This window comes from Molossus molossus, unplaced genomic scaffold, assembly GCF_014108415.1.
Source record: "Molossus molossus isolate mMolMol1 unplaced genomic scaffold, mMolMol1.p scaffold_m16_p_6, whole genome shotgun sequence".
In the NCBI taxonomy this organism is placed as follows: domain Eukaryota; kingdom Metazoa; phylum Chordata; class Mammalia; order Chiroptera; family Molossidae; genus Molossus; species Molossus molossus.
The window spans coordinates 88585443-88603509 of NW_023425399.1; the positions used below are offsets into that span (position 1 = coordinate 88585443).

An 18067-nucleotide genomic window follows, 5' to 3' on the forward strand; every position below is an offset into this window, starting at 1 on the left:
TAGAGGTGAGGCTGATGGACCTCCCACACATACGTCACTGATGGTGGGCCAGGTGTCACTCAGGCCTGGGCAGGGGGCCCCACTATGCAAGGCTGAGAGGGGAGGGATCAGCTGAGTTGGAAGTCAGCCCAGAGAAGGTTGCTTCCAAGGGCAGGCTCTCAGCTGTTCAGGCTCTAGGCCTCTTTGGGGCCTGTCTGACCAGAGGGCTTTGGACCAGCAGACCCCAGAGTCCTTCCCAGGACTAGCCTGTATCCCATGGCTCTGGGACGGTCTGCTGTAAGGGCTCAGTGCCAGCCATTGGAGACCAGGGGAACCCCTGGCCATGTGGGCTACTGGGGCAGATGTGGTGGCCTCGCCTGCGCGTGACTCTTTACATGGGGGTGGGGAGGACAGGACCTCGTCAGTGTTTCTGCCAGTCAAACTGAGCTCATGCAGGCCTATCACATGCCCCGGGGCGGGCTTGTGATTACAGCTCCTGCAGGTCTCTGGGCTCTGGAAGGGAGGACACTGGGGTCTCTGTGTGTCCCAGCCTCGCTGGGCCACTGGCCTTGCCTGGCCAACCCTGCTCACACTGGGGCCTCTGGCTGTGGCTTTCCAGGATCCCCTTCTTCCACTAGGTCTGCACCGAAGCGCCCCCATCCCCTCCTGCTGTGCACTCCTGCCCCGGGAGCTCGACCTGGCTCTCCTGCTCACCCAGAGGGCACAACTTCTTCCGTAAGTTCTCCCTACTCCCCCCATGCCCAGCCATAAGCATTCCTACCTCTCCCCTTCCTCTCCACTGGGGGAGGGGGAATTCTTGGACCCCAAGCCATCCGGGGCCCCACCTTCCTAACCTCCCACTACTGGGGCTGCAGAGCTGCCCACGAAAAGCCCACCTCCTTGCGTGGAGAGTGCCGCATCTCCCCATCCTGCCGTCTCCTCTCACCCTTCAACACAGCACACAACCATGGTCGTCTTTCCAACAAACACCCAAAGGCCCAGGAGAGCAGCCGCCTTGGGAGGGGGAGAGGGGCCTGGGAACCCGGCTCGAGGACTCACCTTCTCTCTGTTGCTGGGGGATCATTGGAGGTGGCTGAGGAAAGGCCTGGCTTATCTGACCATAGGCAGCAGGGTAGGCAGCTGCTGGAGGGCCAAAGAGAAAAGGCAAGAGGACACAGGACAGTGACAGGACAGAGACAGGAAGAGAGACATTTCAGTGTTGAGCAGTGACGGCGGATCAGCCAAAGTGCACTTCAGCTCAGCCGCTCAGGACGAAGCCAGCCTTCGGCAGTGAAGGGGAAGCGGCAGAGTGCGGATCAGAAGTGTGTGCGTGTGCGCGGGTGCGGGTGTGTGTGTCGCCCGGCCTGGGGGTAGAGTGACAGAACTTGACTGACAGCTTGCCTTGGGCTTTCTGCAGTGGCTGCTTCGCCCAGGGCTGCCTCTTGTCACCTCTCCTCTTTTCTACCTCTCGCAGCCTCCCTCCCTTGTTCTCTGTCATCCTTGCTCACGCCAACCCACTACCTGTGATTGGGGGGGGCACATGGGAGATTGAAACTGCTTCCCTTCCAGGGTCTCTCCTTCCCTCAAGCCCAGGCAGCTAAGCTTCCAGGACCAGCGATTCTGGACTGTAGTGGACAGCACCCCAGCTCTGGCCTCACCACTTGCTACTGCGTGGCTTGGTGCTCCTGGCCAAACTGGCCTGGCAGCCCCACAGGGAAGGGAAATCTGGCCTCGGAGATGAGTAACTGCACACACAGCAAGGTCAATGCTTCAGCCTGGCTTACCAACTTGTCCAGAGTCCTGACCACCCACCACTGCAAGGGCACCCATGGGCAACTGCGGGAATGCTAGGGGCCTGCAGAGGGTGGCAGCCTGAAGCAGGGGTCCCTGGGAGTATGCCCTCCTTCCTTCACCACAGCTCCCACCACTTCCACCCCCTCCCCTCCCCCTCCCACACAGTGCTGGGCCCAGGCCTAGTGTGGGGAGGGGCATGGTGCCCAGGCAGGAGTGGGGAGACAACAAAGCTGGGGGAGCCATGGGAACGTGCGGATACTAACGACCTGCATACTGCTGCACTCCAGCGTAGGCCTGCTGCAGGGGGTCCGCGGCGGTCGGGCTCTGCGCTGCGGGGAGCCAAAGGGGCAGAGGTCAGTGATACCCACCCAACCCAGCCCTTCCCCCACCGTGCCCACGGAGATGACACTGTGGCTGCATTGTCCTTCCCAGCTGCTGTAGTGTCTGCTCTGGGGCCAGTCATCTGACAGGAACCCTGAGTGCCTGGACCCTGCTGGGGTTCCCTCTTCCCCTATCCAGGGCCTTTAGGAGGGTGGAGGTTGCCCGCCCTGGCTGGGGGATGCAGGCTGAAGCTGGCCTGGGTGGGGTGAGATAGATGCTTCATGCAGAAGGCTGGGAAGGAGACGCCAGAGGAAGCTCAGCCATGAGGGGCTTAGTGGGGACACACGAGGGACCAGGCCCCAGAGAAGGGCTGTGGAAAAGTGGGCAAGGGGGCAAGAGGCTGCCAGGAGGATGGGCTCATCCTCACTACCCCCAGCAGAAGTCGGGGGCAGAACCCAGCTGGATCCAGGAGGCCTCACCCTGCTACTCTGTCTTCCTGGGCCACCCCCCTGCTCAAACAGAGGGACCCTCTCCTTTAGTCTTAGGGAGTTTGCACAAGGCATGGAGGCTCCCACTCCTCGGCTGTAGCTGAGACACCCTGAGCAGGCCTGGCCACACACATAAGGCCTGTCCACGGGCTAGGAGAGGAGCAGTGTCCACAGAAACCGAAGGACCAGCAGACCAAGGATCTCCCTCCAACCTAACTTCCTGACCCTTGGATGACTACTGCCCCGTGAGAGAAGAGGACATTTACGACAATACTCGGGGACAGTGAGACTGGGGAAGGGCTTGGTTCGCTTCTATTGCCTCTGCTGTGTCTTCATAGCTGTGAGCAAAAGCCTGGTGTGTGGGTCAATGGAGGGCACTGCCTTTGGTGACCTTGGCCAGTGGGAGTGGGCTGACCTCAGAGACCCAGAAAGGTAGGTGGAGATGATCTAGCCGCAGTATGTTTAGGGCAAACTGGATAACAGGGAGGCAGAAAGAAAACCATCTGGGTTTATCTGCTTGGTAACCTAGGCCAGCCAAGCTAACTGGCATGCCAGACTTAGGGGCCTTGTAGGCCAGGAAGAATTTCCAAACATCCTTTCTGAGCTCTCATTTCTGAACCTCGGTAACATCGCACTTGAACGAGAGCACCTGGGCCTCGGGGGAGCAGGGGAAACCCTGGGGCAGAGATCCTCAGACAGTGTGGACTGCAGCAGGGAGCTGGGCCAGGGTGCTGCTCAGACAGGTAGCTGAAGATGGGTCAGGATGCAGGCCCCTTTCTGACCCTGTCCTATGTCTACTCCTCTCTTTCCCCCACAGCGGAGGCTGGAGCCAGGAGCTGCCAGTGCTGAGGTGGTGGCGGTGCCTGGCAGGGTACCCTCTCCTCTCTCCTGCTGCTCCCTCTCCCTGACCCCTCCCCCAGCCTTAGCTCTCTGGAGAGAAACCCACATCTGGCTCGTCCTCTTGGTCTCCCCAGCTGCTCAGTCACACAGTGCCTTTATGCAAATTAGAAAAAGGAGTCTATCTCTGGCCACATGTTGGTGCCCTGAGTAAAATAAAACCTGAAGAACTTACATGACAGCTACCCCTCTCCCACTACACACAGTGCCAGGATCATAGCAAGTGCTCAGCAAATACTGTGACATAAGGAAAGAAGGAATGGCCCTTAATGTTCACAGAGACCCCTTCAGGGGTGTCATGTGGCAGGAAAGGCTACACTGTGAGCCTCCAACATGATCTCGGTGAACAGGAGGGGAGAACAGGGATGCTACGTGGGGCTAGGAGTGGAGAGAAGCATTTCTGAGGCCCATCTCTACTTCTCTGCTTAATGACCTCATTAGTAACTGCCAAAGAGTGAACATTTTGAAGGATCTCGCTCATTATAGCAAATCCAAACTCCGCATTTAAAGATGGTAAATTAATTTTTTTAATGTACTACTTTTCTCCTTTCCTTCCCTCCATCCCTCCCTCCTGCTCTGGCAGGGGATTGTTTATGGGACGTGCCAGATTGTTACAAATGGGGGAGAGAAACATTTCCAAATTCCATGAGGGAAACAGCTCACAGATGCTGGTGGGGGTAGGAAAAGAACAGGTTTGTCAAAATCCAGAGCTCCAGATGGGCTTGTGGGCATGGAGGAGGGGGGAAGTGAAACCACCCAGATGTGCTGGGGACTGTATCTCCCAGTCCACGAGCCTGAGGAAAGAGGAGCCCAGGAAGCTGAGACTGGTGGGCTCTCGCCCACCTCCAACTTGCCAAGTCCCTGCCCAGCCTCCCTTGCCAGCCTGGAGTCTTCATCCCGAAACAACTCCGGGCCCTGCCACTTCTCTCTCTAGGCTTCTCTGGCCTCTTCTCTATGCACAGAGAAGTGAGTAGAGGGGCATGCACTAGAATAAGACCAAGGACAGGTCCAAGTTCAAAGTCAGGACATTGTCTTCCGTTTTGCTCTAGCACAGTGACCTTGTACTCTGCTGCTGCTGCTGGAATGTTTCTATTCTCTGGATGTCTGAGCCTCACTCCTGAAATCATAATCAGACACTGAAATCATAAACTCTGGGCTTCTGTGGTTTTACAAAGCCACAGAGTAGATTCTGATGGGCAAGCAGAGTGGGTAGTGTTACTCTGCTGCCCACTCCTGACGCACCCCTGGCCGACCTCCTCTGCCCTAGTTGAACCAACCTCATCATCCTTGGCCTGCCAGGCAGGCCCCCTCCTCCCGTTGGGACTCCAGGATAGCTGTTCCACAGGACACGCCCCTTGTTTATCCTCTCCCCTCCAATTCCTGCCCGCTGTCCAAGTCCAATCTGAGCCTCCTGTCAGTGCAGCTCAGCTGAGCTTCAGCCTACAGAACTCTCCCTTCGATGGAATCTTTAGCACCTTTGCCTTTTTAAAACTAAATTAAATTAATTAATTACTTTTTATTTACTTAATTTTATTGTTGAAAGTATTATGGATGTCTCTCCTCTTCCTTGAGAACATTCACTCTTAATCAGACTCTATTCTGCTTATTGTTTTAACATTCTGGCTATGTATATTGTGTTCCTGACTGTTCTTTGACCTCCCAGGGGATAAGTCCACGTCTTGCCCTCCTTCTGGGGCCACCCCTTCCATCCAGCACGGATGGGGCACTTGTACTTATGGGGACTCTGTAACCTTGTCATCTGCCCTCTGGGAAGGAGGACAGCACTCCTCATCTCTGACACACTGCCCTTTGCTAGTCTACTCGAGGGCTTCGGGCCCATTTCTCCTGCTGTCCATCCTCAAGACCAGAGACGGGAACTGCTTTAAGTCAGCTGGACAGTCCCACCGTGAAAGAGCTGCTCAGTTTGAGAGGAACACCGTTAATCAGTGGAGGGCCTCCCGGATCTTCCGTGTGTGCTAGAATTCATGAAAGCAGGTCCGGTGAGCTGTCCGAGGTGCTGATCCTCTGTGCGACCTGCTGACCAGGGTTTTGCGTGCACTGGTCTATGCTGGCCAGAATGTCAATCTATGTCTCTCCCCTTCATTCCCAAAACAGTCTTTTTACTTAACACTAAATATAATTATTCTTTTAGCTTCTATCCCCTTACTTCTTCTAGGTCAAATTCACTCTCAATTAATTTGCAGTTACTAGCCTCTTTACCTGGTTGTAGAATTACTTATTTTTTCTTTTCTGCCCTGAAGGAGCCCCAGGAATGCAGTTCTTTCTCACCTATCAGACTGACACGTCCCCAAGGATGGAAATTTAGTTTCTCTCACCAGAGGTTCCCTGAGGGAAGGCAGGGAGCTGTTCTCCCTGATCACATTTGAGATTCCACCAAGGAATGGACAGAGGGCAAAAGCCACACATTCCCTGTAATACCAGCAAGGGCAGGGGCAGAATGGACAAGGAGTGTGCTGCAAGGGTAAGGAGGGGCTGCCAGATGTGCTTACCTGGGTAGGGGTGGATGCCGTTGGCAAACACAGCTTCCGCAGCAGGTTGCCCATTGGCCTGTGGGGGGAGGCCGGTGAAGCCATTCACCCCAATGGGGGATGGGATGCTAGGCACAGCTGGTGCAGTGATGCCCGGAGGGGTGCTGCCACCTGGTTTCAGAGGTGGAGGAGGAGGGGAGGCAAGCAGAACAAAGGTGAGGAAAGGCCAACCTATGAAGTTCCACTTTCTGGCTTCAAGGGCCTGGGCATAGACTTGGGATTCACACACCAACTCAGTCTTACCTTGAATCATGCCTTGGACTATCTCCATGCATGGAGTGGTTCCACTCATCCCAATTGTATCCATTCTTCAAGGCAGAGTTCAAATCCCACCTACCCCATGAAGACTTCCCTGACCACTGACCACTCAACCTTTGAACTACAGCACATAGACTAGTCTCAGTGCCCTTGACTTTGATCATACTTGGTCTTCATTCTTTTTCAGTGACTTTTGCTCACCCCAGCTAAGTCAGGATGGGCTAGTCCCTGTTTAGCCACCAAGGGGCTTCTAAGTTACTGGCTCTGCTCTATTATCTGGATCACTGAGGGGACTGATCTGTCTCCCAGGAAGTTTTGCTACTTGGGTGGAAGAGGTCTTAATTCTGGAGTTCCCCTGCAATGAGGGAGAAAGGATTTTACAGAGTCCAGACTCAGCCTTATTCATACACAGTAGACAATTTTGCCTCCTCCAGCTGAGATAATGAGGATGCTCATAATGGTGAGAGTCAAGCTGGGGTCAGATGACAATATGCTGTGCCCTCTCTATGCCAGGTGGGTGGAACCAAAGGTGTGGCTGGCACGGTGATTGTACCAAGGCCTCAAAGCTGGAAAGGGCCTTCCTCTTCATGTAGGAAGTAGGATCTCTCTGTGGATGAGGACCTGAGTCTGGTCTGGGCTCAGGAGTATTCCGAGGTTGGAGATCAGAACAGTGGGGGAAGGACTCAAGTTGGGCCTAGAGATGGCACAGTCTTTTATGGATTTTATCTGGGAAAGGAATGGCTCCTGGGTGTGAGGAAGGCTGCTTCTATGACCTGGGTGCAGAGAGCCAAGGAAGCTTGGTGACTGAAAGCCTGGGCTGTTGGGCCAGCCCTTGGACTAGACAAGGTTTTCTTATCTTGGACACTGTTGACATTTGTGGTCAGACATTTCCTTGTTACAAGGGCTGCCTTGTGCATTGTTGGATGTTTAGCATCATCCCTGGTCTTTACCTACTAAGTTAGAGTATCACTCCCCTCCCTAAGTTGAGACAACTAATAAGGTTTCAGGATATTGCCAGATATCTTTGGGGTGGGGTGGTGGTGGGGGTATGAAACTATTGCCTCAGTTGAGAATCACTGAACTGGGTAATACCCAGAATCCAATTCAAAATACACTTCGTGGGCTGTTTCCAACCCCCTATCCTTTAATAACTCTGTGGTTGTCTCTCACTTGTGTAGTTCTCTTAGAAAACGCCAATGAGTCTATGTTGGGTTAAAGGGAAATTGAAAAATCCGCTCCTTCTACGCTTGGGCCAGAGACCAAACAAGGCCACAGAATGGGCAGGACTCTTGTCTCCTCAGATCTCAGGGGAAGATGTGTTCACGTCAATTTCTTTCCAAAACAATTTGAGTGAAATTCCCACCACCCTGAAATCATATCATGGACTTCATGCGGCCCATCTTCCCTTGCATCCCCAGGGATTAGAACATATTTGAGATAAAGTGCCAAGGGATGAGGACTGCTGAGGCCCAGATGCCATGTGCTGTTTGCCACAGGATGGTCCATTGTAGCAGAAATTGGCCAAACAAAAGGTCCAGACCTGGGTTTGTCTGCTCTGCCGGGCAGGGCCCTGTGTTGGTACCTGCCGGCTCACCTGAGGTTGGGGTCATGGGTGCGGCTGCCAAGCCGTTCATGTTGAGGGCTGCCATCTGCTGCATCTGGGCGGCGGCGAAGGCAGCCATGGGGTTCAGGTAGCCACCCTGCGCGACTGATGCCATTAGTGCCGCTTGCTGCTGCATCAGCTGGGGCAGAGGGAGTGGAAAAAATATCATGCGCTTCCGGGGGGCAACCCTCCCCCAGGGGGCTCAGCTCCTGAACACCGGCCTCCCAGGCCCTGAACCCTAGGGAGCTCAGACACATGTCCAACCCCCCAGAAAACCCTGATGTCTCCCCAATTTCTGCCCTAGTTCTCAATGGCTATTAGAAACCACCCTCTAAGAGGCAACTATTAAAAAGTAATGGTAGAATCTTGGGGTCTCTAAAATTGTTGTAAGGGGGGGGCTGGCCCCATGGGTGTTGTTCAGCCCTGTGAAGGCCTGTCATTCATGGAGATGTGACACCCAAAGTTCTAGAGACATGTTAGATGCGCCTCTGTAGAATTAACTTAGCATGGATTTCTGTCCAACTGTTCACACAAAGGTGAGTGGGGGACTGGGGAGGTTGTTAAAACTGGTCAAATTTGAACACCGCTGATTGAGTGAGGGGGTGAAATTGCATTTTTAGAACCAGACCCTGGAATACCTTAATGCCACCCATGTGGGGGTTGTGGCTACAAGTCTAGGAGGCAGCTTAGGGGAGATGCTGGCAGAGAAAGCCCCAAGGTGGCAGAAAGAAGTTGGTGTGCCAGAAAGAAGTTGGTGTGCCAGGAGCCTGGGGTGGGGGGAGACTGCAGCAGAAGTATTGGTACTTTGAGCTTTGGGGAACCTCACAGGACCCCTGCCAGGAGTGACCAGAGGCCTGCACACACCCTTCCATGAGTCGGGGCAGGGGTGGGGTAGTGACAACCAAATTACCTGAACCTCTCTCCCCTCCTCCAGTTGGTGCTCCTACAATTTGACTAGCAGGGGAGCAGTCAGGGTAACCCACTTTGCTGTTCTGCCTAGAAGCATTCTCTCCAGCTCCTCCCTTTAAGAACCAGGACAGCAAACTACCTCCTCCTGGCAACCACCCTGGACTGAACCCCACTTCTCTCAATCCCCTCTGGCCTCTACTCCCTGGGTTCATTTCTGACCACTCCTCACTCCTCAGAGCTGGAGCAGGGTTTTCTAGGCCAGAAAGAGGACTCCCCTCAGCAAAATTAGGGGCCTGTGCCTGTGCTCTGGGGCTCTGAGCAGAGTTAGCTGAGAACCCCTGCCCACATACCCCCATCCCCACCTGCGCCCCCACTTACTGCCTGTGCGTAGGCGCCGTAGGCCCCGAACGGGATGGCCATGGGGTTGAACATGCCCATCTGGCCAGCCATCTGCTGCATTCGCCGCATCGTGCGCTCCTTGTCAGTGTCGGCGAACTTGACCACCAGACTGGATGAGGCTCCCTGCAGCCAGGACTGCGCGTGAGGCCCACCTGCCCTAGCTGCCTCCGCTCCCAGCTGTCCAGCTGTTGGTGCCCCTGACCTAGCCCCTCCCCCTCCTCTGGAGGAGCTTCCCGAAGGCTAGGGGGGGTTTGAGGGTGGACGGCGTCGGTGCACGTCCAGGGGTCTGGGTCTTAACTGGACTGCGGGCATTTTCTATGTCGGAGACTGCGGGCCAGTTCCTTGCATCTCCGGGCCTCAGTGTCCTTGTCTGAGACGTGGCAATCCTGGGAATGCCTTCCTATCTCATGGGGAGGCAGTGAGCGTGGCCCGTGTTTTGCATGGTATGGACCGAGTGCAAGGGTGGGCAGGGGCCCTGCAGGTGCTCTGGGTTGGGCGGGGGTGTTGTCCGGCAGCTGTCCGCGAGCGAGCCCCACCCAGGGGTGGCCGAACTCACCGGCATGGTCTGGCTGCCATGCAGCGCGTTGATGGCGGCTTGCGCCTCGGCATGGGAAGAGTACTTCACAAAGGCGCACCCTGTGGGGACAGGAGAGGCTGAGCCAAGGCCAGAGAAACACAAGGACTGAGAGGCGGGGCACCGAGGGGCACAGGGGTCAGGGCGCATCGAGGAAGAAAGCAGAATGTGAGATACAAAGACCAAGACAAAAAGAGGGCCACCGAAAAACAGACGGAGAAAGACCTGGTCCCACGGCCTCGCATCCCTCCCTGGCTGCCCGCTCCAGGCCCGCTCCAGGCCCGCTCCAGCGGCTCCGAACTGTGCGCGGCCCGCGGCCCGCCTCCCCTGCCCGCCCCGCCCCGCCCCGCCCCGCCCCGCCCCGCCCCCGCTCACCCTTGCTGTTGCCGTCGGGCCCGCGCAGGATGGTGCACTCTTCGATGTTCCCGAAGGCCTCGAAGAGGCGGCGCACATCGTCCTCAGACTGCTGCTTGTTGAGCATGCCCACGAAGAGTTTTCTATCTTCTGGAACAAAATTAGGAGATGCTTACCCGGGCCGGGGGCCGGGCGGCGCGGGGGCGGGCCCGGGGGAAACAGGGCACGGCCCAAGAGAAGGGTTTCAGGGGAGAGGGAGAAGCTGGGCAGAGCGAGGGGCGGCTCAGACCGGAGGGGGAGCAGCGTAGCAGGGAGAGGGCTGGGTTGAGGTGGGGCATAGCTAGAGGGCAGGACGACTGGGTGAAGGGGCTGGGGGAGAGGGCGAGCACAGCCAGAGGGGCAGGTGAAGGAGGAGGGTGGGTATAGCGGGAGCTGGATTGCAGCAACTCTGCCCCCTCCTGCCTAGAGGCCAAGCGCATAGTGAGGGAGCCAGGCCATTGGTCTGGCGCTGACCTAGCGGGTCATTCCTGCAGTCCTGGGATCCCATCTTCCCTCCTCCTAGACACACACTATGCCCTCATCCACCTTCACTCACAGATGCCAAAAGCAACTCACAACAAGCAAGTCTGCCACAGGGCTTTTGCATATGCTATTTACTCTGCCTGGAGTGCCCTCCATATCACAAAGCTGATTCCTTCTCTTTGGTCTCAGTTTAAATATTACTTCCTCACCATTGCCCCTCCTTCTACCTCTCCTTTATTTTCTGTCTCAGCCCCTCACTCTCTTGTCCTGGATTTCAAAGGGCAATTATTTACTGTTTTGCCTATGTAGTTGGTTTCTGTCTAGCTTCCCGGGCACTGCCCTACCCACCCACCCCCCATCCCCTGAGTATGCTCCCTGGGGAAGAGACCAGGCCCCTCCTGGAGCAGTAGTACCTGGCACATATTGGGCCCCGGGGACAGAGTGAATGCTCTATGCCATTCCCAGGGGCACATCTCCTGTCTAGCTCACACATTTTTGTCTTCTTGGTTCAGGCTTTCCCATTTGTTCATGCTGCAAAATTCAGCCCTGGGCACTTTGGGAGAGACTGTTCCTGACCACTGGGCTCCCTGCACTTGTGTTGAGTACCTAGTGATTTATTGACACAACTCAGCTCTGTGCTTAGGCTGATAGAGATCACATTGAGTTGTATGCATCTGTACCACCTGTGACTTCAAAAAGATTTCCAGTCCTACAAGCTCTTCTTTCAATGTGGCTTCACCCCTCCCATTGAGAGGTGGGGGTCCATGTTCCCTTCCCTTGAATCTAGGTGGGGCTTGGGACTGCTCTAACCAATCAAGAATAGCAGAAGCGATGCCAGCTGACTCCAAGGCTAGGTCATAAAAAGGATCAGCTTCCAGTCAGTTCTATCTTTTGGGGATGCTTGTCCTGTGGAAGCCAGACACCATGCTGTGAAGAACACCCAAGTGGCCCATACCATGACTGCACACAGAATGGAACTGAGGCCCCCTGCTGACAGCCAACATCAACCACCAGACTTGGAAGGGAATGAGTCCTCAGATGATTCCAGCCCTAGCCTTTGAGTCGTCCAGCTGAGGTCCAGACACACTGGAGCAGAGACAGGCCTTCCATGCTGTCCCCTGCCTGAATTCTTGACCCACAGAATCCATTGGCATAGTAAATGGTTGTGTTATACCCCTCACTTTGGGGCTAAATTGTTATGCAGCCAAGTGGCTGGAACAGAGGCCCTGTGGTGACAGCACTCAGCAGGCACTGACTAGATGTTTGTGGACTGTTGAAGGACCAGCACACACAGGCACACCAGTCCAAGGCTGCCAAAATGCACCCCCTCCCCCAAAGCTGCAATAAATCCTGTGTTTATGGTTTTTTCTGAAGGCGGGGACTCTGGGACCATGCCCCTCTGTATTCAGGGCAGTTGGTACCTTCTGCCCCAGAGAGTCCCCCTCATTCACACTGCCAGGAGAGTTCATGTAGAGCTGAGGGGCTGTCCTGGTGTCTGCAGCAAAGCAGAGGAAACTTCTAGGCCCCTGCACTCCTTCACTAACCACCCAAGTCTTCCTCTTCAGGAAGCCTTAACCACTGCCCTGAGCACTCAGCACTGGGCAGTTATCATTGATGAGCCTGGGTTCCAATGCCTTCCCTACTCTGAGGCGGCAGGCATCATTGCCAGCTCCTGTTCCCGGTTCTGGGTCAGGGCATGCCAGCCTGGACCTCCACCACTGGCGGGCTTCAGCCAAAGCTCTGGGCCTGGAGGCCCTCCCCTGCCGCCTGCCCTAGCCTGGGCTGCTCAACCAGGCTTCTAGAGCCCTGGCAGGGCTGAGCACACCCCTGTCTTATCTCTAGGGCTCACCAACGCCAGGCTCTGGGCTGGGGGATCAGAGACTGGGAAACCAAGAAACAGGGAGAAAGACCGTAGAAAGGGGTGAAGCTGAGGAGGCATGGCAGGAGGTGAGGTTAAGAGCAGAGAGGGAGGGAGAATGGCGAAGATGGACAGAGTAAAAAGAATTAGAAACAGACAAAGAGCAGAAGAGGGCAGAGACAGAGGAGCGAAGGTGGGAAGGCTTATGTCTCAGTCCCAGAAACAACAACACTTTACCTGAAGTGACCTGGGAGCTTTTAAAGCCTTTAGCAAAGTAATTGAAACTCCTCTCCAGGCCCAGAACAGTTCTCCCATCCCCACCTCCAATGCCTTTTAAAGGCTCCGAATTAAAGGGATCTCTGGAAAGACAAAGAAGTGAAAACCACTCCCTGCTAATACCAGGCCCTCTGGCTTAAAATTCTTCTCCCAGGAAAGGAAAAAGGAAGAGAGGCGAAGGCCCCTCCTCAGCCTGAGCCTGATTTAAATGCTGGGACTGCACCTCCGTGCCTTCTCTCCTGATGTCTGAATATATTCCTTTATTATCATTATGACAGCTTTCTGATTGCATTAAAATTCATCCGCACGTGCCTTTCTATCCAGCCACTTCCCTTTTGCCAGGATTTTTTTTTTTTTTTTTGCTAATTCCTTCTTCCCCTCCCCTGCAATCTCCCTTTACAGTGCAGTTCTTAGTCCTAGGCCAGGGCCCTTTCTTCTTAAAAACTTTCCAAACGTGCAGGGGGCCAGGCTTCCCCTCTTCCTGCCTGGCTGCATTTCCCCAGGGAGACGCCAACCAGCCTGACCTTCTGTAAGGCTGCTAGAAACCAAAGAAACCTGGCTGCATGCCCAGCCGGTGTAGCTCAGTGGTTGAGTGTCGACCCATGCACTGAGAGGTCGCCAGTTCGATTCCGGGTCAGAGCACATGCCCAGGTTGTGGGCCCGATCCCCAGTAGGGGGCATGCAGGAGGCGGCCAGTAGATGTTCTCTCTCATGGATGTTTCTATCTCTCTCTCCCTCTCCCTTCCTCTCTCTCTAAAATCAATAAAGAAGAAATATTAGAAAGAAAGAGAGAGAGAAAGAGAGAGAAAGAGAGAGGAAGGGAGGAAGGAAGGAAGGAAGGAAGGAAGGAAGGAAGGAAGGAAGGAAGGAAGGAAGGAAGGAAGGAAGCTGAGTGCAGACTCCCTTCCTCCAGGGGTTCTTGGGTGACCCCGCCCAGTGCCAAGGTTGATTTGTTTCTAGAATCTTCAAACGAGTTCATTTTGCACTCTCTTCATTTCCAGTTGGCTTTTGTCACTGGGTGAGTGATTCTAAGCTTTGTCTCTCAGACCAGAGGCTGGCAGGACTCCGAGTCCAGGGTGGACCTCCTCCTTCTGGCTCAGGCACCCTGGCTCACACCCCAGCGACCCTGCGTTCCAGCTGTCCGGCTGCTCCCCCCTCGGCCTTAGGTCTATGAAACTGGGATAGCCGGGCCCTCCACATGGGGTGGACACGTGGCTTCCAGGAGGTGCTGCAGAGTCAGAGCCTGGCCTGCAGTGACGACCATGTGACGGCCATTACTTGGGGTTCTCTACCAAGGAGGAAGAGGAAATGGAGGGTCTGCCCCCTTGTTTACCCTGCCCTGACTTGAGAAAACAGGGGTCAGAAAGGGGGAGAGGTCAAAGGATCCATACTGGGGGCTAGCACTTGAAGTAACGAGTCGGACCAGGCGCTGGCTGGGGCTGACCAGCTGAGATGGGCAACCTGCCTAAGTCCTCCCACCCCCTGTGCCCTCCTGCCCCCCTGGGCACGTTCCCAAGGGGCTGTCCCCAGGCTGTGTCAGATGACCAGTGGTGCCATTTGGTTGGTGTCTTGGATCTGATGCCAACCTAGACAGAGTCTCAAAGAATGACTCAGTTTCCTCAGCCAGTTCCCACTCTTTCCACATGGACACAGACCCCTGCCTTCTGGGACCACGGCCCACCTGCCTGAGTACTCAGGGTCCCTGGGTCACGGTGAGGCTATGGTGCGCTCGCTCTCCTCCATGAACCCTCAGCCTGAGTCCGTTGTTGGGGCATGAGGGTGTCACTACTCGTCTGAGATGCGCAGGTAGGTGCTGTTGGAATGGGCCATGCGGGCCACCTCAAAAGCAGGTGAGGCCAGGAGAGATCGCTGAGCCAGGCTGGAGCTCCACTGAAGATGCCCCTGGGTGGGAGGTCGCCGAGGCTGCATGGGGCCCGGACACGTGGGGAGGGAGTGTAAAGCCCGGTGTCCTCCTCTCAACAGGGCCCCGCTCAGCAAGGGCTGCACTGTGCTCGCTCAGCGACTCGGGGCAGAGCCAGTGGCTGGCGCAGAAAAGTGTTAGCTTTCAGGCTCTTGCAGTCATTCCGCAGCTGTTTCTGAGCACCTGCTCCGTGCCAGACACTGCTCCAAGGCGACATCCAGACGGGGAGACACACCCACGAGAAACAAGTTCTCAAAAGACCAAGACCAGCAGGACTGCCACACAGTGGCCCCCAGGACTGGTGTGCCCTCCCCCGGGGGAACAAGGCCACAGAATGGCAGAGTGGACAGGACACCAGAAAACACCAAGGTCCCCACCTTTTCCAATGAGGAAGTTGTGGCAGGAAGGGAGCTCCAGGATGCCCACCCGGGGTTCAGACTATACCCAGCCTCTTAGGGCCTCTTGACTTCCTGACCCATAACCCCTTGCTGCTGCCTTTCTGTACCTATAACATGTGAGTGCCTGTGTTTGTGGGGCTAAGGGGACACCTAGGGTTCTGGGGAGGAGTGTGATGGGCAACAGAAAGTGGACACTAGTCCCAGCCCTGCTTGAACCCAGCGAGGACAACTCAGCTCTCTGTGCCAGATGTCTCGCCATCACCGCTGGGCAGTGGGCATAGTCTACATTCGCCCCCACCACACATACACTAAGGAGTAGTGGATGGGGAAGCCAACACAATAATGGGTGAAAAAAATACCCAGCTCTGCCAGGTGAAGGTGTTTGTGGCCACTTCAGGAGGGACTGGACCAGACCACCTGCCATCCCTACCCGGTTTACCCTCTGCTCACACCTTCAGCATTTACTGGATGCTTACTGTGTGCCTGGGGCTTGGCTGGACAGAGTCTGAGATGATTCTTAGGAGCCCTTCTGGGTTTCCATTTTTGGGGGAGGGAGTTACTCTTTCAATGGGTGTGTATGGGATGAGAGGTGCACGGTTCTCAGATCCCCGGAGAACCCAGTCTTTGGCCCCAGTGTCTCTGTCATGAAGCCTCCCACTCCCTTCCCATGAGAGAGGACAGCCAGGCCTGGCTGTCCAAGCAATAGCTCTGGACCCCAGACCAGAAGGGGCTAGAAGGGAAGGAGAGGTGGGTACACCCTGAAGGCTCTCAAGACGAGGTGAGCTGGAGTTATGATGTCCAGGGGACAGGTGTAGGGGACTCCAGACCCACAACAGAATTAGGACACAGTTTGGAAGGTGGAAGGGCCCCCTTTGGCTGTTCTTTTCACCTGCTCACACCTGGCCCCTGCCTGTGACAATTTGCAAGAGGGGGCCCAGCAGAGTTTGCCTTTGCTTTTGCAATGTTTCTTGCCTGCTCCCTGTCCCAGCAACAAACACCTATCTCATTCCTCTGCCTTCCAGACGCTATCATCTTCCCAGGGCCTCAGCTGAGCTCTGAGCTTCAGTTTCCTGCCTGTAACAAGCCCTGGGTGCCACCTTCCCGGAGCCACAGGCGCTGTGACCAGACAGGGGGACCTGCTCCCTCTGAAGAGACAGTCCTGCCCCCATTCACTCGGGCAGTCAGGGCAGATGGGGCTCCAGCTGGACGGATTTGCATTTCAGCAGGTTTGGGACAGGCCCTGTGGGGAACGTTCCAGGGTGGCGCTCCACCCCCAGGGGCAGGTAGCATCCGCTGGCTGACAGGGTGAGAGGACCCCTGAGGGAGGAGGAGGCGGCGGGTCGCAGCAGCGCTACTTGACTTGCCAAATGCCAGCGCTCTGGCGCTAATGCTCAAATTCCGGTTTAATTTCCAAAATTTGATTCGCTCATTACCATCGGCATTAAACAATATTTTCTGCTTAAGGATAGACGGCTGCTGGGGCACTGTGGACGAGCGCTCAGATGGTTAATGCCTTTTATTGCTGTAATAGACTTTTACTGTTCTCTCCCCTCCAGCTGCCGAGGGAGGGTTTGTGGGGGGACCTAGGCTGGGGAGAACCAGAGGCCAGGGACCAGGATGGGGAACAAATGGTTCTGCGGGTTGTGGTTTCTCTCCTGCTCTTGAGCTACTGGCCCCTGGGTTGGGCAGAACAGAGCCAGAGCCTGGAGCCCAAACCTGGGGCCCAAGCCCGGAGCCCGGAGCCCAGAGGCCCATGCGCCTCTGCCCCTCCACTGCAGGCATCTCTTTGGGGACTTCCCAGAGCACCTCCTGGATCCAGAGACCATCTGCTCTCCCTGGAGATGACCTCGGTGTCCTAGGGCCCACAGGCAATGAGTCTGACCAGGGAAAAGACCTCTTCCTTCTCCCTAACTTCACGGCGGAGCAGAGAGAACCTTTGGTCAAAGAGGATGACAGGCACACGGACTCAACAGAAGGAGCTGGGGGATGAGGTGGGGGCGCCTCTTCCAAATAGTCACTGAGGCTGTTTGTCAAGTCCTGGCTGACTGTGCAGCCTTAGGTAAGTCATGTACCTCCTCTATGGACCCCTGTTTCCTCATCAGTAAGGGGGGGATAATCACACATCCCTCTTAGGGCTATCAGGGGACTACATGAGCTGAGGTATGTGAGGTTTTTGCACTAACTCTGCTGGTTACAGATATTCCCACTGCTCACCTATAGGAGCACTGGCTGGTAGGTAAGGATGCCTGCCCCCCCCCCCCCTTGGGCGTGGAGAAGACACCTGAGAAGCCAGGCTCCCCTTTGTGCCCCCTTGACCAAATGGCAGTGTTCTGGGGACCACTGAGGTGCTCCCCAGTCTCCTTCAGAAGGTGTACCTGGATCGATCCAGGACAAGAGACATTTCCACACCAGGGTGAAGGGCTTAGATTCCTCTGTAGCCCTGTGACCAGGGCATCTTCCCTCCTGCGAGCCATTCCCTTCCCCTGGGATATGGGTCGCAGGGTAGGTCCAGGAGGGTTCCCAGCGTCAAGCAAACCAGAAAGTAGAAGAATGATTCCCTACTTTGTCCCCACAACACACAGTCTGAGAGCCAGAGCAAGGGCGCAGCTGGGCGGGAGCAGCCTCTGGAGGATGAAAGCCTTCCTGCCTGGGAAGAAGGCTGAAGGAGACATCAAACCGGATCAAAGGCTGCTGGGGATGGGGAGGCACATTAGGGCTGAGATGGGGCTCCCCCTGCACCAGGGATGCAAATGAGGACCCTCAGCTGCTCTGGCCCCCAGGGGAGGCAATGCCAGGCCTTGATCTCAGAGCTCCTTCCAGACAGTCTCTGTTTGAAGCTGGGGGTGGGAGGAGGCAGGGGACTGGAGAACACATCTAGCCCCCTGTTGTTCCCCTCATTTGATTTTTTGAGCCAGCTCTGCCTTCCAAATGCTTCAAGATCAGGCCCAGGCTGTGAGAGTCACCTCC

The 18067-nt window shown here is 55.7% G+C and overlaps 1 protein-coding gene across 9 annotated transcripts in view; it reads right to left on the reverse strand.

The window, feature by feature from the left end:
- CELF4 (CUGBP Elav-like family member 4) overlaps positions 1 to 18067 on the reverse strand; it is a 293910-nt gene that overhangs the window by 17543 nt on the left and 258300 nt on the right. For 3 of the 9 annotated variants that reach the window (XM_036244573.1, XM_036244571.1, XM_036244566.1), the window contains exons 4-10: positions 10147 to 10275; positions 9754 to 9833; positions 9177 to 9320; positions 7881 to 8028; positions 5990 to 6139; positions 2037 to 2102; positions 1039 to 1122 (exon numbers count right to left, since the gene is read on the reverse strand). In XM_036244573.1, the coding sequence (XP_036100466.1) occupies positions 1039 to 1122; positions 2037 to 2102; positions 5990 to 6139; positions 7881 to 8028; positions 9177 to 9320; positions 9754 to 9833; positions 10147 to 10275 (801 nt within the window). The remainder of the gene's footprint in view (positions 1 to 1038; positions 1123 to 2036; positions 2103 to 5989; positions 6140 to 7880; positions 8029 to 9176; positions 9321 to 9753; positions 9834 to 10146; positions 10276 to 18067) is intronic. The other 6 variants (XM_036244572.1, XM_036244567.1, XM_036244570.1 and 3 more) reach the window with 3 other exon arrangements.